Raw genomic sequence first — 23,723 nt, 5'->3', positions numbered from 1 at the left:
GCCCTTGCTTGCTTCCCAGGGTTGAGAGGAAGTGACTGGCCGAGGGTCACCCAGCCGGCTTTGTACCTAAGGGAAGACCAGAACTCATGATCTCCAAGTTTCTAGCACTGTAAACTCATTGTTTACATAGTGGTAGGATTACTTAAAAACAAACAACTAAAAGAACAGTAACTAATTTGTACCAACATTGAGTTTCAGAAGCCATTTTATTTTCATTGCTAAAATTCTGCCATGTAGCAGTTGGAATAATTAGAAGGCAAAGGGATAAATACAGAGAATATGTTGTATAACTAGTAATGCTCATCTCTGGCATAGTTTAATCTTGATATCTCATGCTGTAGAAACAAGTGGTATTGTGCAACTTTCTCCAAAATTTCAAATTAGAAATTGTATTTTTAACTTGAAATTTTATTTCAAGTTAAAAATACAATTTTTATTATTATTTATTATTTTTATTATTTCAAGTTAAAAATTGTATATTTTCGCAACTATATAGCGAAAAAAGCCCTAAGAGTTGTAAACCTAATTTTATGCAGCTTCTTTTCTAAAAACTCTACACTACTAACTAGAGCATACAAAACATTTAAATATGAATATACAATTAACTTTAATTTCATTTTATTTCCCCGACTTTTTTCCCACATGTACGTCCCATGAGGAGGGCAGAGTTATATGAGCTGAATCTATAGTGTATGTATATGACACCCATTCATATAATATACTATTCATATTCCTGAATTCTCAATATTTCTATATGGCTATTAAATATCACTGGGATCCAAATAGTACCCTGTGGTATATCTGTCAATGTCCAGACCCAAAATTTCTTAATTTAACTCTATAAAACCATCCCTTCAATTCTGAAGACAGGATCTTTCATGCTGAAAGATCCTGCAGGATAATGAAATCATTCTTTCTGTATCTTTCTTGAAAGAAATCATGTATTAGGATGATCCTGTCTTCAAGCCAAACTGTACCCCAGACTTTAAATAGGCTCAGTGCAATTAATTCCATCTAAAAATCAATGATTACAATATCCTGGAGCAGCTACAGGTATCCTATAGTCTCTAAATGGTCAAGACAATACTAGAATGGGTGTCAAAAATGATGCTACACCCAGCACTGTTTCAGAACAGAACAGTTAGAGCTGAATAGAAAAAGCCACAGAAAGGAAAAACAGGTAATACTGTAACCCAAAATTTGGGGAAATACAAAGCTAATGAAGTTGGGTTGTGGAAATTATCCCAGAATGGAAAATATTAAGAAGGGGAAAAACCCCAAAGGAACAAAAATTAAAATACCTCAGGAATTAACTGCAAATTAAAACACCTGCAGCACAACCTAGTTAAAGCCATTAGGAAAAAAAAATCCAATGCAAAATAGCTATTTGTAAGCTATAAACCTCTAAGAAATGACTCAATAGGGTTATGTTCAGCAGATACATTAGTAGGACCCAGAGGAAACACATGGTAAAAAGCCTTCAAAATAAGCAGAGCATTAAAATAGAATACTTTTGAACAAGGAGAGAACAAACCTGAATAACTTAGTACTGCTAAAACAGAGAAAAAAATAACACTACAGGAAAAAGCAACAGATGTTTAATGATAGAGACAAAAAGAAGTTTTCTTGAATTGGATAATTTATAAATTCATAAGATGCAATTCAAAAAGTGACCATTAAAATAAATGCTTGCCTGTTGATGCCCAGTTGTGAAAATATCCATTCTACTTCTCTTTTCTTACAATGTAAGGGGAAGATAATGTTTTTTTGTTTTTTTTAAAAAAATAATGTAGGCAAAAGTAACATCTAGGCTTCTGCTTCTAAATTTAACATCGCCCCTTTCTGAACTATGAAATTATAATAACTAGTTCAAACACTGCAATTTCTGGCTTCTTATATGCTGTTAATTCAGAAAGTTAATACACCAAGTTGATCAGACTAAGCTTTAAAAGAGAAAAGACATCTCGGTCTTATCATGAACCAATTTTTGCACTATGGCAAATAGAACATGATTGTTAATGCAGAAAGATTACATCACAAACTAAAATCTTTGAATGGTTACCGTTGCTTTTGTGAAGGAGTCTGCAAACAGAAAAGTTACTGCAGTTCTAAAATGACTTCATTGTTGACATCAAAAGTATACATAGTATTAAGTAATCAATAAGACATAAATTCACATTCATATTAAGGAAGTGAAACAAAATTACATACAAATACTTTTTGGTCTATATTTTGTATATTCAAAATGTTATCAAAACTCATGGAAATTATTACTTGCTAAAAGCAAAAGAAAAATGCTTTGTTTATGCAAATATCAGTGCATTCATTGTAATTGTTTAGAAACTACAAAATGGGAAACATACCTTTTCTGGATCAAGGGTTGTTATAACCCATACACAGTGTGCATTGTCTTCATATTGAACAGGATAATTGGGTGATGTGATAATACCACTCGGACCACGGAGGTTAGAACCACACGTTCTAGCTAAAAATACAGAAAGCATGAAATAGAAGAGATTTTAGAGATGCTCATTTATTTAAAAAGAAAATAGCAGGACACTGAAAGTTACCTGATGTGGGAATAGCTATTACATTTCTTTAAAATTTATCAATGTGCTATGGAACTTCCAGTTGGACTAGAACTATGGATAGCAGTCTCTAAAGAGTTAAAAAAGAGTTTTATTTTCGTAAAAAAAGAACAGTGTTTATGTCTTTATTTTACTGAATGTGGCAAATCACAACTACATTTCTTTGCAATTATGCTCCATTTTATGCTTTGCAATTATGCTACACTTTCTCTGCAATTATGCCACATTGTGCTAATGTAATATGTAATGAAACAAGTCTCAAAAAATTACAATCCTCTAGTATAGACTTTAAAGGCGGGCAACAATGAAGCAGTGATGAGCTACAAGGCTAAATGGTCATGGTCTGCTTTTCTCTTGTTCTGCTCAGGAACCATCTTTTTTGGACTCTTCAGATAAGGACCAATCAGCGATCAGCTTGCCAATTTCAAATACAAAAGTCTAGCCAATCCAGTTCAGTTGCCTGTAAACTGTGAGAGGGACATCACAAAGCTTACTTTCCTCTGAAGGTAATAGCCATAAAATATCAGAACCAGAGGAAACTGTGCTACACCTTCAAAATAGTAAAGCCAGAAAAGAGGAGAAAAAGCCATAAAAATAAACCAAATTTATTCAGTATGAAAGCTCATCACTGCTTCATTACAATTCTCACTTAGAAATCTTGGAAACAGATTAAAATAAGCAATGTATAGTACATTTCAAAAGTTTTTGTCAATGTTAATTTATTCACAAGACCCCAAGCATCAAAAATAAATTGAGGAACTGTTTATTTATGCAGTGAAGTTACTATAGAGCCAGGCTGAATTCTATCAAGAAATGTACTGAAGATATTACTTTTATAAATGTTCTATTACAAAGATTCTCATAATTGAGTGGTTCATCTAAATGGAATCCATTTAAACATGAAGAAATCATAATACAGATAGTGAAAAATCTGAGGGATTAAAATGTGAATGGACTCAGTAATATAAATGGAACTGTATTCATATCATTAAAGTCATACTTTTTTTGAACTGAAAATAAAATAATTTCTTGTAACAGTATGATGAATAGTATTTAAATGATACAAAATTATCATGTACATTAATTATTTAATGATCAAAATAGAATTAGATATATGTTTATCATAAGAATTAGTTGTCACTAAATTCATTCCTTATCAATGATAGTCATTAAACAATGTGTATGTGTATTTGTGTGTGTGTGTGTGTGTGTGTGTGAGAGAGAGAGAGAGAGAGAGAGAGTAAGAGAGAGAGAGAGAGAATTATATATACTGTATATACAGTAGCTATATCCATGGCTAATGATTCATTCTTTCTGCCACTCAGACTGGATTTAGAGATCACAACTGTTTACCCAGAAAAAAACCATTAAAACAAGTGTTTTCATACATTTCTTGAAGTTTATTAATGTGCAAATACCATATTTAAAGTATACAAACACATGACAACTATTTTAGAGATAGCAAGATAGTAATATTGTTTCTATTTTGGTAATTAAAAAGGTTGATCCTCTGGAACAACTTATGTCAAATGTCAAATATGAGAATACCTATAATTTGAGATTAGAATCAATATTCTAACCTTTCAATATCTTTCTACATGAACAAGCAAAATTTCAAGTAATTAACTTAAACATTAGAGGTCCTTCACCTGTAACATTGTTCATATACTAATATATGTATTTGATTCTTTTTCCTTTGAGCACAGTCTAAAAGGAAATCAAGATAAATATTTTATTTCTATATACTAAGATGTTTGTTAATATGAATAGTACCTTAGAATTAAATCACCTTAATTGCTAAAATTGCTTGTAATTACCACACAGTACCTGTGGAGCTGCAAAGAACTTTTAATAATTAATTAACTGATAATTAATTCACTACATAGAAAATAGATATAGGGCAATGCATGTTAATTGAGTATTTATATATCATGCAAAATGTGCCAGACAAAGGGATGTAATTAATTTTTAAAAGCTTAAGATTCAAAGGATAACTAATTTTCCATAAAGGCAGGGGAACTAGTCTTTAGAGATTTGGTATAATCTAACATAAAGGATCAGACTTTATTCAAATACAGATTTCGGTACTTTTTTTTAGATTTTTTTAAAAAAACTTTGGGATGGTTCTTACCCTGAGACTCCCAAAGATTTCCTGAGTTTTGGTAAGAGCAATTTGCAGTCTGAATAAAAAATGGGGGCCATTGGCCCTATCAGGTATATAATTAATTAAGGAAGATGAAGGCAGAACACTTTCCCACCAACTTCCATCTTGAATAATACTTACCACGGCAAATTGGCCTATGGTCACTCCAAGCAGCTAAGGTATCTGTCACCTTTTGACAAGTAATGCTTTTCGTTCCTTGGAGCACATAATTATCATCACAGGTAAAATGCACATTAGCACCAACTCTAGGAAAAGGAGAAAAAGATACCAACAGGTTTCAGGTTTATGGCATTATAAAACTAAAGTTATTGTATTCAGATCAAAGATCATTCTTGAAATAGCATTTTTTTTCCTATCGTCAAAGCAAACATGTAACCAGTTTTCTTCTTCACTGGATACATGGATCTGTGGTAGGAAAGTTTTTTTTTAAAAAAAGAAACATTGATAAATATATAAACCAGAAGAATTTCTTGTGGCTTACAGATATGCAGAAAGAAAATAAAACTACAAATTAAGGGGAGGGGGGGACAGTAAGATTTTTCTGACAGTAGACCTGTTTTCATGACATTGCATTCTGATCAGTGGAGGGTTTTAAATTTTTTTACTCCCGTTTCTCTGGGTGTGGCTTAGTGGGCATGACATGGCTTAGTGGGAGTGGTTTGGTGGGCATGGCAGGGGAAGGATACTGTAAAATCTCCATTCCCTCCCCATTCCAGGGGAAGGTTACTTCAAAATCCCCATTTCCTTCCAATCAGCTGGGACTCCGGAGGCAGAGAATAAATGGAGGCAGGGCCAGTCAGAATTTTTACTACCGGTTCTCCGAACTACTCAAAATTTCCTTTACCGGTTCTCCAGAACTGCTCAGAACCTGCTGGAACCCACCTCTGATTCTGCTACAGATAGATTAGAGCTTCCTAAATTCAAGATACAGATCTTAATGAAGCCTGTCCCGTTAACAGCATTCCCTAGTTGGCTGGCTAGTTGGGGCCTTGCCCCTGGAATTGGGACAGGAAGAGGCCCTGGAGGAGATATCTGGGAAATGTAGTCCCCAGGAGGAAGAGTTAAATCAGAGTGCTGAAGAGTAGGACAGGAGGTTCGAGCATCTCAGAAGAAAGGACTGAAAGGCACTGAAAAGAAGCAGCTAAAAGGAAAAAAAGGCTGGACTCCTTCAAAAAGAGAAGAGATTGACACCCCAAGGAAGAGTGATGGTGGTATCTCACCCTAGAGATTGTATCCTGGCTGCCACAAGAGGGAGACTCCATAGGACTCTGACTGGGCCTGCAGAGGACATGTTTATGAGGCAACAAGATTGGAGAGGGGCCATTTGTCCAAAAAGATAAGTCTTGGAACAATTTTAGACATATTGCTTACCATAAGTTTTAATGTTTTAGATGATTGTGTTGTTTAATTTGATTTTTATCTTAACAGCCATTATTTTTAATTAAAGTGTATATCTCTCCCTCTAAGAGAGGGAGATATGTAGGTGTGCCTGGGCCAGGTCAGGCTGTTCACCTGGGAAAGAGATAGAAGGGCCCGATTGCCAATGTAGAAAAATGCTAAGTATGAAAGTAAACTGTTGAGTATAGATTGCATTGCCAATATCTTGTCTCTGAAAGATGACTGTAGATTTAAAATTGTTAAATGGACCAAACAATTTTGACAGGCAAAATTTTGATAGATGAGCTTCTCCTTGGTTTACAAAAATCTAAATAAACAAACATGCCTTTTGCTTCAATTACCTTTTTTTTCATTTCCAGATGGAAACTGTTCTAAAGGAAATATCCTCACAGCATAAATACTGTAGTCGGTTTTGTATTTATTACTGCTCTAAGTCTAAGAGGTTTTAAAGACTATTTAATCAAATTCACCCAATTCTTCAAATCATATCACCAGATAAAGTCCCTTCAAATCAATTCAAAGGTTCAGTGGACATCTGTGCTTCTAGGGATATACTTTTTATCAAACATCACTCATTCTTCAAATCAGTTTATAGATATGAATCAATTCACAGATTTAAATCCTATTACAAGCGATTCACAGAACTTTAGTATCTATTGGAAGATCTGATTGGATTAATTTCTTCATCTCACTGTTTTTGAAACTTGCCCCAATGTACAGAATCTGAATAGAATAAAGATAATTCTTGACTTACAACCAATCATTTAGCGACTATTCAAAGTTATAACTGAACTAGAAAATGTGACATGATTGTTTTTCACACTAATGATCATTGCAGCATATTCCAATGATGACATGATTAAAATTAATACACTTGGCAACTGGTTTATATTTATGAAGATTGCATTGTCCTGGGATCATGTGATCACCTTTTGTGATCTTCTGACAAGTAAATGCGGAAGCCAGATTTTCTTTACAACCATGTTGCTAACTTAATAACTGCAGTGATTCACTTAACAACTGTGGCAGAAAAGTCATAAAATGAGGCAAAAATCACTTAATGCATGCCTCACTGAGCAACAGAAATTTTGTGGTCATAAGTCAAGGACTACCTGTATACTATATTTTTATAATAAGAGTTAAAAGACAAAAAAAAGGCAAAGGTAAAGTATACAATTATTAGTCTATCACTATACAATATCAGATGACCACTAGAAATATCCAATCCCAGTTAAAAACACAGAGGAACAGTGCTATTTCAACAGCTTGGTGAAATGTCAAGAGAGCAAAAATTGCTTCAGAGGCAAAGGGATCGCAATTAGAGGCACATAACAAAAAGGTTTGGTAACTCTTCCATATCCCCTTCAACACTGTAATAACAGACAGTCTATTCCTCAGCCAGTTTCTGACTTTTTTTGAGCGTCAACAGTATCTAAAGGTTAGGGGTGTGATAATTAGTGAAGATATTATTGCTGTACTATTATTAGTACAAACATATCTTCATACCAAATAAATCTCCCAAGCATAACCACGTTTTAAATATATATTGTAGATTGTTGAACCTTGGGCCAGTCATTTTTTCTCAGCACTAGGAAGGAGGCAAGGGCAAGCCACTTCCATAAACTTGGCAAGAAAACTTCAGGGAATTGGCCATTCAGTCACCAGGAGTCAAAACTGTCTCCAAGGCACACAAATGCACACGTTTCAGATAAATTCAAATGCTTTGTCATTTATATGTGAGTTGAAGAAGATGGTTTTAAGGTGAGCTCAAATGCCAAAAACATATCTGCAGGATGCCAGAGAAAGTATTTATTTTTCATATATTCCATTTATAGAAGAAAAATATTCCTAATTAATTGTAACCCCACTTGAACAAATTAATTACCTATGAAAATATATTTAGCAGAGATCTTATTGATGGGATAATTTTTGAACTTAGAGTGGAAGATCAACTAGGATGTATCTCCACACAACACAATATCCTACATTTCCAAAAAGTATGTTCTTTTATTTCCTTAAACGCAATAATAATAAAACAGTAGGTAATCTCCAATACTTTTAACAATGAGCTCAAAGTTTATTATTATTTATAAACTAGAAGGTTAATAAAGAAATAGGACTAAATGTTTGGTCAAGGCATCAGTTGTCAGCACTTTTAAATGCCGGAACTACAACATCCTGGCTAATGATAGCATCTGAGGAGTCCTGCCAGAGCTTAAAAGAAATCTAAAATTAAAATTTATGAATGACTCTCTCATGATGACCAATAATGAAAAATGTAAAACATGTAAAAAAGTTGTGAACTGGCAAGTGTAAAGGCCGTTTTCATATTATACTATGCAATTTAAAAGTTCAGGAGAACAGACAAATATTTACTCTTTAGAGTATTGTGTGAAGTTAATAGATGCCTTTGTAGATTTGTAGTCATAAGCAAACTTGATTTCGTTCAAAGGACCAAACCATGAATCCAAAAATTGGCCATTACAAAATCTTTATTCAAAACAAATATTGTGTTTTTTAAATGCAGAGTAAGGAAAAAAACAACTTTGGCAGATGCAAAGTCTAATGTATAATGGCTGATACCATTTGAACAAAAATGCAAAATATGAATAAAGATATATAAGAGAAAGTAACTGAGCATTAGTCAGTAGTGAGTTTCTACCAGTTCACCCTGGTTTGGGCGAACCAGTAGTGGCAGCGGCAGGAGGCTCTGCCCACCCGCCCGGATGTCATCACTGATGCTCTGCACATGCACAGAAGTGCCGTGAGTGAGCGAAGCAAGAGAGTGCGCGTGCGTGGTCGCTGTTCCAAACCGGTAGCAATGGTAAGTGGAACCCACTACTGGCAGTAGTTTAGTTGTTATGGCACCACAGAATTTAAATTGTTTTACTTAAAGCAGTAGTTTCTAGGTAGCTTTCTTTGTAGGAAAGGAGGAGGAAACAAAGAAAAAGGAGCCTTGCTTGCACCTTCTTTTTAATTATAAAATATAAATTGCTAAAATCACAAAAGAGAAAGACTTGAAATGATCAAAGTCTCATTCATTACCATAGTTTAAGCTACGAAATGTTTTTTTGGGGGGGACCATCAGTGTTAAGCCAGTAGTGGTCATATAGCAATAGCACTTAGACTTATATACCGCTTCATAGTGCTTTTAGAGCCCTCTCTAAGCGGTTTACAGAGTCAGCCTATTGCCCCCAACAATCCGGGTCCTCATTTTACCAACCTGGGAAGGATGAAAGGCTGAGTCAACTTTGAGCCGGTGAGATTTGAACTGCCAAACTGCAGCTGGCAGTCAGCTGAAGTAGCCTGCAGTGCTGCACTCTAACCATTGCACCACCTCCGCTCTTCTGTGGGGTTTAAAATGAACTCTCTCTTTTTCCAATTAATTTCATTACAGAAATAATTTTCTTCAGACTTGGAGAATCTTTGAATAAAGTATTGCAGCCCAGTCTAATAAGCACAACCATTTTTCTCCTGAGAAGTACAATAGCCGTTTCCTAGTCTTTATGTGAATGTATTAATACAAAACTTTTTCTTTGTCATATGTACACCACAATTTTTTAGAAAAGTAAAATACAGTCATTTACTTCATCTTGACAAGAGGAAAAATTACACTATGTCAAGCTTATGCTGCAAATCGCTTCTGCGCTGTTATTTTCTTTCATCTATACAGTAACTCTTTTATTTTAATCAAGGATATGACCCAAATCATGGATGTCTAAAAGAAAGTAAAAGACAACCAGCCATTTTTTGCAATTTTTGAGAATAATAACCTTGATATAAAGGTTATCCAGATATCTGTAACGAAGGAGAAACTCAAAGAGTATATTTTTATGCAATTTTCATCATTAAAATCTTTGTGTTTTTGTTTAGACTTTTTAATGGATATTTCTAGCTAAATTGAAAGCCATAGAGTAAGGCAAACATCTGAAAAAAGATGTAACATTTTCAAAAGATTCCCTTCACTACTAATGTATTTGATTTGCTAAATTAGATTGAATCGCAGCATAGATTATATGCCCTACTCAGATATTCAAAGACTGAACAAATATGTATGAGCCACTTGAAGCATTGATAGATTTCATCTTTTATTATTATTATTATTATTTGAATTTATATCCCGCCCTTCTCCGAAGACTCAGGGAGGCTTACACAGTGTTAAGCAATAGTCTTCATCCATTTGTATATTATATACAAAGTCAACTTTTATTGCCCCCAACAATCTGGGTCCTCATTTTACCTACCTTATAAAGGATGGAAGGCTGAGTCGACCTTAACATAACATAACATAACAACAGAGTTGGAAGGGACCTTGGAGGCCTTCTAGTCCAACCCCCTGCCCAGGCAGGAAACCCTACACCATCTCAGTCAGATGGTTATCCAACATTTTCTTAAAAATTTCCAGTGTTGGAGCATTCACAACTTCTGAAGGCAAGTCGTTCCACTTATTAATTGTTCTAACTGTCAGGAAATTTCTCCTTAGTTCTAATTTGCTTCTTTCTTTGATCAGTTTCCACCCATTGCTCCTTGTTCTACCCTCAGGTGCTTTGGAGAACAGCCCGACTCCCTCTTCTTTGTGGCAACTCCTGAGATATTGGAACACAGCTATCATGTCTCCCCTAGTCCTTCTTTTTATTAAACTAGACATACCCAGTTCCTGCAACCGTTCTTCATATGTTTTAGCCTCCAGTCCCCTAATCATCTTTGTTGCTCTTCTCTGCACTCTTTCTAGAGTTTCAACATTTTTTTTACATCGTGGCGACCAAAACTGGATGCAATATTCCAAGTGTGGCCTTACCAAGGCATTATAAAGTGGTACTAACACTTCACGTGATCTTGATTCTATCCCTCTGTTTATGCAGCCCAGAACTGTGTTGGCTTTTTTAGCAGCTGCTGCACACTGCTGGCTCATATCTAAATGGTTATCCACTAGGACTCCAAGATCCCTCTCACAGGTACTACTATTGAGCAAGGTACCACATATACGGTACTGGTGCATTTTGTTTTTTTGGCCTAAATGTAGAACCTTACTTTTTTCACTGTTGAATTTCATTTTGTTAGATAGCGCCCAATGTTCAAGTCTGTCAAGATCTTTCTGTAACTTGAGCCTATCTTCTGGAGTGTTGGCTATTCCTGCCAGCTTGGTGTCATCTGCAAATTTGATGAGTTCCCCATCTATCCCCTCGTCCATGTCATTGATGAAGATATTGAAGAGTACTGGGCCTAAAACAGAGCCTTGGGGTACTCCACTGCATACTTCCCTCCATGTGGATGTAATTCCATTGAGGACTACACGTTGAGTGCGGTTGGTCAGCCAGTTACGAATCCATCTGGTGGTGGTGCTGTCTAACCCACATTTTTCTACTTTATCTAGTAGTAGGTTTGGTCTACTTTATCAAATGCTTTACTGAAGTCCAAGTAAATTATATCGACAGCATTCCTCTGGTCTACTAATTTTGTCATTTTGTCAAAGAATGTGATAAGATTAGTCTGCCATGATCTGTTTTTGACAAACCCATGTTGGCTTTTGGTTATTACTTTGTTTGCTTCTAGGTGTTCGGTGATTCGTTGCTTGATTATCTTTTCCAGAATCTTCCCCGGTATTGAGGTCAGGCTGATAGGTCTGTAGTTTCCTGGATCTGTTTTTTTTTCCTTTTTTGAAGATGGGAACTACATCAGCTCTTTTCCAGTCCTCTGGCAGCTCCCCTGTGCTCCAGGATCTTTGAAAGATATAGTTCAGTGGTTCTGAGAACATGTCTGCCAGTTCCTTCAGAACCTTGGGGTGTAATCCATCTGGTCCTGGTGATTTGAACTCGTCTAGGGTAGACAGGTGTTCACTTACCATTTTCTTCCCTAGGTTCAAGTCCCACCTTGGGCCTGGTGGGACTTGAACTTGCAGTAATTGCAAGCAGCTGTGTTAATAACAGACAGACTTAGTCTGCTGAGCCACCAGGATGAACAGTATATCGATAACAGGTCATTGCTTGTTAACACAGTCTAAAGCTGGCTGGGGGATTCTGGGAGTTAAAGTCCACCAGGCTTAAAGTTGCCAAGGTTGAGGACCCCTGCTTTAGAGATACAGTACATTGATGCTTTGTGTTGATCATTTGTGGTTCGGTGTGTCCATCTTCCACTTTCCTAATTAAATGACAGAAGTTGCTCTCTTAAATGTCGCTGATATGCAAGGGCTTCTTCTTCACCAATATCAAAAAGACTACTTTTTAACATTCATATAAGCAAGAACCATAGCATGGCTGTCTCCTGCATAGCCAAGCTGGAATTTCTTGAACAATAAAAATAAGGATTAGGAATGTCATGGGGTTGCTAGGTTTTATTACAGAGCCAGCTGCTGAGGATGCAGATTTGCATCGGTGTTATATTGCATGTCCTTTCTATCATCCTTTCCCGAACACCACTGTAGTGGCTTGCCCTATAATTTATTTATTTATTTATTTATTTTATTTTATTTTTATACCGCCCTTCTCCCGAAGGACTCAGGGCGGTGTACAGGCATAATAAAACCGACAATACAATATACAAGTTTAAAATACGATTTAAAAAACTTATTTAAATTAGCCCAGTGATTAAAATTTACCATACTAAAAAACCCCATTAAAAATTAATAAATTTAACATTAAAATCCCAATTTAAGCCAGCCCCGCGCGGATAAAAAGATGAGTCTTGAGTTCGCGACGAAATGTCCGAAGGTCAGGTATTTGGCGTAAACCCGGGGGAAGCTCGTTCCAGAGTGTGGGAGCCCCCACAGAGAAGGCCCTTCCCCTGGGGGCCGCCAGCCGACATTGTTTGGCGGACGGCACCCTGAGAAGTCCTCTCTATGGGAGCGCACGGGTCGGTGGAGGCGTGTGGTAACAGCAGGCGGTCCCGTAAGTACCCAGGTCCTAAGCCATGGGCGCTTTAAAGGTCATAACCAACACCTTAAAGTGCACCCGGAAGGCCACAGGCAGCCAGTGCAGTCTGCGCAGGAGGCGGTGTTACATGGGAGCTACGTAGCTCCTCTATAACCAGCGCAGCTGCATTCTGGACTAACTGAAGCCTCCGAGCGCACTTCAAGGAGCCCCATGTAGAGCATTACAGTAATCCAAGCGAGAGGTAACGAGCGATGAGTGACTGTGCATAAGGCATCCCGATCAAGGAAGGCGCAACTGCCGAACCAGGCGAACCTGGTGGAAGGCCCTCCTGGAGACGGCCGTCAAATGGTCTTCAAGCGACAGCCGATCATCCAGGAGGACACCCAAGTTCGCACCCTATCCTTTGGGGCCAGTAACTCGCCTCCAACAGCCAGCCGCGGCTGCAGCTGACTGAATCGGGGTGCCGGCATCCACAGCCACTCCGTCTTGGAGGGATTAAGCTTGAGCCTGTTTCTCCCCATCCAGACCCGTACAGCTTCCAAACACCGGGACAGACTTCAACAACTTCATTGGGGTGGTCCGGGGTGGAAAAGTACAGCTGGGTGTCGTCAGCGTACTGCTGGTATCTCACCCCGAAACCACTGATGATCTCACCCAACGGCTTCATGTAGATGTTGAACAGCAGGGGCAAGAGAATCGACCCCTGTGGGACCCCACAAGTGAGGCCCCTCGCGGTCGACCTCTGCCCCCCTGTCAACACCGTCTGCGACCGGTCGGAGAGATAGGAGGAGAACCACCAATATATGGTGCCTCCCACTCCCAATCCCCCCAACCGGCGCAGCAGGATACCATGATCGATGGTATCGAATGCCGCTGAGAGGTCTAATAGGACCAGGGCAGAGGAATATCCCCTGTCCCTGGCCCTCCAGAGATCATCCACCAATGCGACCAAAGCTGTCTCCGTGCTGTATCCGGGTCGGAAGACAGACTGGAACGGGTCTAGATAGACATCTTCATCCAGGTGTTGGGGCAGCTGTCGCGCCACGGCACTCTCTACAACCTTCGCAACAAAGCGAAGGTTGGAGACTGGACGATAATTACCCAAAATAGCTGGGTCCAAAGAGGGCTTCTTAAGGAGGGGTCTCACCACCGCCTCTTTCAAGGCGGCAGGGAAAACCCCGTCCAACAAAGAAGCGTTGATAATCCTCTGGAGCCAGCCTCGTGTCACCGCTTGAGTGGCCAGTACCAGCCAGGAAGGGCACGGGTCCAGTAAACATGTCGTGCCGTGAAGCCTCCCCAACAACCTGTCCACGTCCTCGGGAGCCACAGGGTCAAACTCATCCCAAATGTGCTCAACAAGACATGCCTCCTCTCCCTCGCTTGGATCATCCCAAATTCGGTCCAGACCGTCCCTCAGCTGAGCGATTTTATCGTATAGATAACCACTAAACTCCTCGGCTCGTCCCTGCAAAGGGTCATCCCGCACCTCCTGATGTAGGAAAGGGCGGCTGGGCGGTTATCTGCCGACGCAATGAGGGTGGAGGCGTAGGAGCGCCTCGCTTCCCTCATTGCCACTAGGTAGGTCCTAGAATAGGTCCTAACTAGTGTCCGATCAGCTTCGGAGCGACTGGACCTCCAGGTGCTCTCTAGGCGTCTTCTCCGGCGTTTCATCTCCCTCAGCCCCTCGGAGAACCAAGGGGCCGGACGAGATCTACGCCAGGTCAGAGGCCGCAAAGGCACGACACGGTCCAGGGCCCCGGCCGCGGCCTGCTCCCAGGCCACGACCAGTTCCTCAGTCGTGCCGTGGGGCAGATCCTCAGGGAATGGCCCAAGCTCCGTCTGGAACCTCTCAGGGTCCATCAGGCACCTGGGACGGAACCACCGTATAGGTTCCGTCTCCCTGCGGTGGTGAATGGCGGTTCGGAAGTCTAGGCGAAGGAGAAAATGATCCGACCATGACATTGGTTCTGTTACTAAATCATCTAATACCAGATCATTTAACCACTGTCCAGAGATATAAATCAGATCCAGCATGCCTCCCCCTGTGTGCGTAGGGCCATCATTTACTCGAATCAGGTCCAAGGCCGTCATGGAAGCCTGGAACTCCCGAGCTGCCGTCGATGACAAGCCAACTGATGGCAAGTTGAAATCCCCCATGACTATAAGTCTGGGGGTCTCAACCGCCACAGCAGCCAGTACCTCCAACAGCTCGGGCAGGGCGGTGGTCACGCAGCAAAGAGCCAGGTACGCGATCACCAAGCCCAACTGATTCCTATAGCCCCAACGCACACAGAGGGATTCGCAGCCGGCAATCTGAGGAACAGTGGTCTCCCTCGGCTCTAGATCTTCCTTAATAACAACCGCCACCCCCCCACCCCTACCTTGGACCCTCGGCTGATGAAATGCTCAGAAGCCTGGAGGGCACATCTCAACAAGGGGGACCCCCCCCCTCAGGGCCCAACCAGGTCTCCGTAATGCCCATGAGGTCCGCGGACCCCCCCTGAATAAGATCACAAATCAGGGGAGCCTTATTAACCACGGACCGGGCATTACATAACATCAGCCGAAGATCCAAGCTCTGAGGATCATGGCCACCCGAGGAACGGGTAGGGACTGAAGGGCCGGAGCACGTGATCGCTCTCAAACATCGAACACGTGCTCCCACAACTCGATACGGCCCCTCCCCCCCGCCATATCTGCCTCTCCCACTTACCGTACAGATCGAACAGCCCTCTAAACCTGGAACGTCCTCCCCCCCTGCCTTCAGACAAGATGGCGTGATGTCGCGAACTAGCACAGGGGCTGGATCCCTCCCCGACGGGTCCTCCCCCCCACCCGTCAAATCCACATGGAATGTGGAAAATGTGCTTTACATGAACTCAGAAGGAAATATTGCTTTTGCAATATTCTGCAGAGGCTGTCCTCTGTTCTCTGAAGATTCTGTTAATGTAATCTTACAATAAAGACAGAGCGAGTATTCTAGTACTGTATTATGGTTGTGCTTTTTGTCTGGATTACCTAAAAGAGATAACACCAATGTTGCAAGTCACAAAGTATTCCTTCCCCTTCCTTCCAAAGATAAAAGTAGGAGGGTGCCCTCAGAAACATTTCCCACAACACCTCTGCTTTTGCATGATGTTGTCTAGTTACGTCTCTTCCTCCTGTCTCCCAAGGTCACTCTTAGACACATGACACATATACAGATATAGGTGGGCAGAGATATGTATTCATTCATCTCTTTTAAAAGCTGGATAAACAGTACTCTGTGCTTATTTATTTTTAATATTGTTACAATCATTTTATTTAAAACATTTTATTTAAAATACATAGGTGTATTTTTTAAAAAAAAAGTATTATCTGTGAATAGACAAATAACAACTGAAGTTATACAAAGTCCATTAGAGTAGAGTGGCCAATAAAGTCAAATAAATTTATTTATTTATTTAGAAAATTTATATTGCCACTTGCTTGCACATAGCAACTCAAGGCAGATTACAATGACATAAAAACACAATATAAAAGAAATAAACCCAATCCTGGGTTGAGGAATGGCATCATTTTGCCTCCATAACTTTGTCTACTCCACTGCCAGCCAGTAGCACAATTTCTTGCTGCAGAATGAAGGATGCAGCAATTATTATCAAACCCTTTATCCCTACTTCATATCACATTAGATCCTTATTCAGAAATCACATAATTGCCCAATAACAAGTGTGAAGAACTTAGGTGTCTGTCTCTTGTTAAGCAGCTTGACAGGTGACTAAACACCACATATATTCACCTATCCCTGCCCACACCATACTGGAAGAAAAAAGGTGGGAGGTTTTTTGGGGTGCCAGAAAATGACAATTGGTAGGAGAAGAAATTCAGACAGTGGGATGCAACAATCATTTTCCTTAACTTAGTCTGCATTAAAGAAGTTAGGAAAGCACCATTCACTGAACTCATTACTGAGACATATTACCGATAAGTTCGCTAGGTGCTGGCTCATTGACTGAAGGATAAAGTTTTAACACTGTCCTATGTCTATCTCCATTTTGTACTCTTCTTTACTCCTAAAGACTTTTCCCTTGTCAATGAATAATGTGATATAAAACCCTTTAGGAATACCAAACTGATTATCTCAAGAGTTTCATCGATTATTCATATACATGTTCATACATATTTATAGGATATAAATATATATATATATATATATATATATATATATATATATATATATATATATATATATATATATAATAGATATATATATATATATATATATATATATATATATATATATATAAATATATATATGTCTTTGGTTGTTCGGGTTTTCTCCCGTGTAAAATTGGAAGTGTCTTGGCGACGTTTCGACGAAGTCTCATTCGTCATCTTCAGGCTTCAGCTTCGTGCTTATGGGAGCAATGTGTGATCGCAGCTATTTCTTCCTTTTAACTGCTAGTGGGGGTTTGAACTGATTGGGTGGGAGCTTGGCTGTGCTCTGATTGGCTGGGGGTTTTTCTGTGCTCTGATTGGCTGGGGGTGTGTCCTGTGTTGGTGGGGGCTTGGTTGTGCTCAGTCTAATCTGTGCTGCAGGGGGATTTGAGCTGGTGAGCTGCACTGCTGCTGTTTGGCTTCGTGTTCGTGGTCGTGCTACATCTTCGTAGTGGGTGTCAGTCTGCTGCATGTATGGATTGGAGGGGTTTGAAGTGGCTAATGTTGCAGCTGCGGTCTGGCTTCTGGTCCTTGGTCGTGCTTCCTGATCAGTGTGGGTTTGGGTGTGCTTTCTGGGTGGATGTGTGGTGGTGACATCCTGTGTGGACCTCGTGAGTGTGGGTCTGGTGTCATTCCTCGTGTTAGGGACACGTTTGTCAATAAGGGCAGGTTTCCAAATGGCTGGTAGGCGGAGGTATCATCTCGTTTGTTCATGCTGTGTGGCGTTTTCTATCTCGATGGCTTCTCTGATTATTCTGTTGTTAAAGTGTTCAGTTTTGGCGATAGTTCTGGTCTTTTTAAAGTCAATATCGTGTCCTGTGACTTTAAAGTGTTGGACCAGGAAGAAGTTAGTTCCTCTTTTTGAATGAGTTCTTGTGTTCTTCAATCGTGCACTTATTCTTCTGTTGGTTTGTCCAATGTATGTGGTGGGGCAGGCGGTGCATGGGATTTCATATACTCCTTGATTTTCTAACTCAATTTTGTCTTTGGGGTTTCTTAGGATGGTGGATATTTTTGGTTTGTGCAGAATGCTGTCTTGATGTTATGTTTGTGGAGGATCTTGCTGATTCTGTCTGTGGTGCCTTTTATATATGGGAGGAGGGCTGTGCCATTTTCTTGCTCTCTGTCTTGGGTTTTAGTGGGGGTTCTTTTGGATTAGTTTGGTAATCTTATTTCTCTGGAATCCATTGGATGTTAGTACGTTTGTGAGAGTGTGTAGTTCGGTTTTAGGTGTTGTTCGTCAGCTAAGCATTTTGTTCTAGAGATGAGTGTCTTGGCTACGGAGTTGATCTGTGCTGGGTGGTGGTGTGAGAGTGCATGCAGATAGCGGTTTGTGTGTGTTTTCTTCTGGTAGATGGTGTGTCCTAGGGGGCCATTGGGTTTCTTGTAGACTAAGACATCTAGGAAGGGAAGTTGGTTGTTAACTTCTGTTTCCATGGTGAACTGTATTTTGGGGTGTAGGCTATTGAGGTGTGTGAGGAAGTTTTCAAGTTTTCTTTCCCGTGGCCAGATTATGAAGGTGTCGTCTACGTATCTGAGCCAGAGTTTGGGTTTGTGATCAGATTTTTCTAGTGCTTGGGTTTCAAAGTGTTCCATGTAGAGGTTGGCAATGACAGGTGAGAGGGGTGATCCCATGGGTGCGCCTTCTATTTGTTTGTATTTTTGTCCGTTATAGATGAAGTATGTGTTGGATAGGCAGTGGTTGGTCAGATCTAGTATGTGCTTGGGGGGGTTATATTTGACAGCTATCCAAAACAAATATAACCCCCCCAAGCACATACTAGATCTGACCAACCACTGCCTATCCAACACATACTTCATCTATAACGGACAAAAATACAAACAAATAGAAGGCGCACCCATGGGATCACCCCTCTCACCTGTCATTGCCAACCTCTACATGGAACACTTTGAAACCCAAGCACTAGAAAAATCTGATCACAAACCCAAACTCTGGCTCAGATACGTAGACGACACCTTCATAATCTGGCCACACGGGAAAGAAAAACTTGAAAACTTCCTCACACACCTCAATAGCCTACACCCCAAAATACAGTTCACCATGGAAACAGAAGTTAACAACCAACTTCCCTTCCTAGATGTCTTAGTCTACAAGAAACCCAATGGCTCCCTAGGACACACCATCTACCAGAAGAAAACACACACAAACCGCTATCTGCATGCACTCTCACACCACCACCACCACCACCACCACCCAGCACAGATCAACTCCGTAGCCAAGACACTCATCTCTAGAACAAAATGCTTAGCTGACGAACAACACCTAAAAACCGAACTACACACTCTCACAAACGTACTAACATCCAATGGATTCCAGAGAAATAAGATTACCAAACTAATCCAAAAAGAACCCCCCACTAAAACCCAAGACAGAGAGCAAGAAAATGGCACAGCCCTCCTCCCATATATAAAAGGCACCACAGACAGAATCAGCAAGATCCTCCACAAACATAACATCAAGACAGCATTCTGCACAAACCAAAAAATATCCACCATCCTAAGAAACCCCAAAGACAAAATTGAGTTAGAAAATCAAGGAGTATATGAAATCCCATGCACGGCCTGCCCCACCACATACATTGGACAAACCAACAGAAGAATAAGTGCACGCATTGAAGAACACAAGAACTCATTCAAAAAAGAGGAACTAACTTCTTCCTGGTCCAACACTTTAAAGTCACAGGACACGATATTGACTTTAAAAGACCAGAACTATCGCCAAAACTGAACACTTTAACAACAGAATAATCAGAGAAGCCATCGAGATAGAAAACGCCCACACAGCATGAACAAACGAGATGATACCTCCGCCTACCAGCCATTTGAAACCTGCCCTTATTGACAAACGTGTCCCTAACACGAGGAATGACACCAGACCCACACTCACGAGGTCCACACAGGATGTCACCACCACACATCCACCCAGAAAGCACACCCAAACCCACACTGATCAGGAAGCACGACCAAGGACCAGAAGCCAGACCGCAGCTGCAACATTAGCCACTTCAAACCCTCCAATCCATACATGCAGCAGACTGACACCCACTACGAAGATGTAGCACGACCACGAACACGAAGCCAAACAGCAGCAGTGCAGCTCACCAGCTCAAATCCCCTGCAGCACAGATTAGACTGAGCACAACCAAGCCCCCACCAACACAGGACACACCCCAGCCAATCAGAGCACAGAAAACCCCAGCCAATCAGAGCACAGCCAAGCTCCCACCCAATCAGTTCAAACCCCACTAGCAGTTAAAAGGAAGAAATAGCTGCGATCACACATTGCTCCCATAAGCCGAAGCCTGAAGATGACGAATGAGACTTCGCGCCAAGACACTTCCAATTTTACACGGAGAAAACCCAACAACCAAAGACCTACATACAAACACCCGCGAAAACCTCAGAAAACAAATATATATATATATATATATATATATATATATATATATATATATATAGGTCTTTGGTTGTTCGGGTTTTCTCCCGTGTAAAATTGGAAGTGTCTTGGCGACGTTTCGACGAAGTCTCATTCGTCCTCTTCAGGCTTCAACCGTGCTTCTGGGAGCAATGTGTGATCGCAGCTGTTTCTTCCTTTTAACTGCTAGTGGGGGTTTGAACTGATTGGGTGGGAGCTTGGCTGTGCTCTGATTGGATAGGGTTTTTTCTGTGCTCTGATTGGCTGGGGGTGTGTCCTGTGTTGGTGGGGGCTTGGTTGTGCTCAGTCTAATCTGTGCTGCAGGGGGATTTGAGCTGGTGAGCTGCACTGCTGCTGTTTGGCTTCGTGGTCGTGTTACATCTTCGCCAAGACACTTCCAATTTTACACGGGAGAAAACCCGAACAACCAAAGACCTATATACAAACACCCGTGAAAACCTCAGAAAACAAATATATATATATATATATATATATATATGCTATAGACTAGGGACATGGTGGCTCAGTGGCTAAGATGCTGAGCTTGTTGATCGAAAGGTCTGTAGTCCAGTGGTTTGAATCCAATACACTGCACTGTGTGCTGTGTAACGGGATGAGTTCCCGTTACTTGTCCCAGCTTCTGCCAACCTAGCAGTTCGAAAGCACGTAAAAAATGCAAGTAGAAAAAATAGGCTCCACCTTTGGTGGGAAGGTAACAGCGTTCCATGCGCCTTTGGCATTTAGTCATGCCGGCCACATGACCATAGAGATGTCTTTGGACAGCGCTGGCTCTTCGGCTTTGAAACGGAGATGAGCACCACCCCCTAGAGTTGAGAACAACTAGCACAGATGAGGGGAACCTTTACCTTTACTTTATGCTGTTGACTATTGGAATGTGCTCTATATGGGCATGCCCTTGAAACTCATTCAGAAGCTTCATCTGGATGCACAATACCACTTTTATATGTGCTGCACTAGCTCCCAGTATGATTCCATGTATAATTCAAGGTACTGGTTAACCTCTTTGAAGGCCAGCATGGCATGGTTATTTCTGGGACCACCTCTCCCTTTCCATCAGATCCGGCAGAGTGAGCATGCTCCAGGTTTTCTTGCTGAGGTAATGGCACCTAGTGGGCCCAAGATGGTGCTTGCCCTATGAAATGGGCTCCATCCAGAGGTTCAGACAACTCCAATCTATGGCTTTTTGGAAAACCACAAAGAATTTCCTTTCCTACTAGGCATCAGATTTGTAGTAGGGGAGCTCTGGATGATGGATGAATATCATAGATGTCTGGTGTTTTCAGTGAGGGGGGCTCAGTCCAGGTCTTTATTGTTTTTGCAGTTTTATTGCTAATGTTGTATACAGAATTTTTATTGTGAAGAGTTTCATTGGAAAGATGAGAAACCTTACAATTTTGATTAATAAAGAAAAGAATGAAATGGTAAAATAGCAAAGATTAGAATTTTGCACATTTAGGCCTCAAACATTTAGCACTGTTTTGTCAAATGAGACATATTTTATCTTACATTTCAACTAGAATAGGATAGGATAGGATAGGATAGGATAGGATAGGATAGGATAGGATAGGATAGGATAGGATAGGATAGGATAGGATAGAATGTTTTATTGGCCAAGTGTGATTGGACACACAAGGAATTTTCTTCAGTGTATAAGCTCTCAGTGTACATAAAAGATATATGTGATAAATCATGACCATATTCATCATAAATATATTCATCACGAATCATAAGATACAACACTTAGTGATAGTCATGGGATACTAAATAAGCAATCAAAATCATGCTAGATAACTAAATAAAACAATAGAAATAATAAAGATAGAAGCAACAAGGTTATAGTCATAAGTAGAAAAGGAGATAGGTAATAAAAAGGATGAGAAGAATAAATTAGTTGCTTAGCAGAGTGATGGTATGTGGGGAAAAACTATCCTTGTGTCTAGTTGTTCTGTATTTAAGTATATTTGATCAAAGTAAACCAATATTTTAATTAATTTGTTTCCTGGTTAGCGAAATACTTCCTAGAACTTTTTTTTTCATTTATGCATCTGAATTCTTAAAGTTCTTTACTTTAAAAAGTAAGTACTGTGAACTGGAGATTCTTGCTTCAAGGAACAAAACTATATTGATAATTTCAGTATTTCTAAGTACCAAAGCTATAACTTAGTTAATTGCAAGCCTGTGGTTGCAATTAAGTGATGTAAACAGAGTATAATGTAATGAGATGGCCATCTTTTCAACTAAAATTATGACAATACTGGCAACAAAGTTGACTGCATGAACAAATCTCTTTTATTTAATGGATAATGAGAGCCAAGAGCTATTTCTTTACCATTATCTTTGCCTGCTCTGTAATGCTTCAAAAGATTATGGTTTTTAAACAATCACATTCTTATGACTGCTTGTTAAGGAAGCAATCCATTTGTATTCAGTTGGTTTAGTTTCCAATAACTGAATATACTATTCATATATAAACAAATTTCACACAAAACGTCAGACTGCTTTAATATTCAGTTATATAGTATAAAAATTTCTGTTTCGCGTTCATATTTAAGCATAAAGGATAGCTTTATACTCCCTTATTTCCCTGCAAACTAGCTGTAAAGCAAGTAAAGAACATTGTAAAGAACATTGGGGAATTTTGAAAACAGACAATATTACTGTATATACATGTATGTTTTGAGCTTGTACTAGAACGATTGAAATATATGTGAATTCCTACATTGGGATTTAAAAAGTAACTTTGCATCCTGTTTTCATTTAATACATGATGATGATGATGATGATGATGCTAATGTATCCTCAAGTTGGATTTGACTGTTTGTGACCACAAAGGTTTATTTAATGCATAGTACCACATATATAAGGAATCAGTTGTTCAGTTAAGCAATATTATTTTACTTTGCTCTCCCATTTACAAAAAATACTCGGCTATGATAAACCTGGAATCCTGAAGACTGAACCACATCTTCAGCTTAAGTTAGTTACAATTTGGATAAGGAAAAGAAAGGGAAGATAGGGAAAAGATATAGGAGCATTGGTTATAGGGG

At 39.9% G+C, this 23,723-nt stretch overlaps 1 protein-coding gene across 1 annotated transcript in view; it reads right to left on the bottom strand.

Annotated features, from left to right (window-relative positions):
- Positions 1 to 23,723, bottom strand: part of CSMD1 (CUB and Sushi multiple domains 1) — a 1,133,931-nt gene that overhangs the window by 310,990 nt on the left and 799,218 nt on the right. The window contains exons 9-10 of the mRNA XM_058177365.1: positions 4,873 to 4,997; positions 2,364 to 2,485 (exon numbers count right to left, since the gene is read on the bottom strand). Of these exons, the coding sequence (XP_058033348.1) occupies positions 2,364 to 2,485; positions 4,873 to 4,997 (247 nt within the window). The remainder of the gene's footprint in view (positions 1 to 2,363; positions 2,486 to 4,872; positions 4,998 to 23,723) is intronic.

Source organism: Ahaetulla prasina, chromosome 1 (genome assembly GCF_028640845.1).
Source record: "Ahaetulla prasina isolate Xishuangbanna chromosome 1, ASM2864084v1, whole genome shotgun sequence".
In the NCBI taxonomy this organism is placed as follows: domain Eukaryota; kingdom Metazoa; phylum Chordata; class Lepidosauria; order Squamata; family Colubridae; genus Ahaetulla; species Ahaetulla prasina.
The sequence above is the reverse complement of the archived record's forward strand: the minus strand, read 5'-3'. Positions and strand labels throughout refer to the sequence as shown.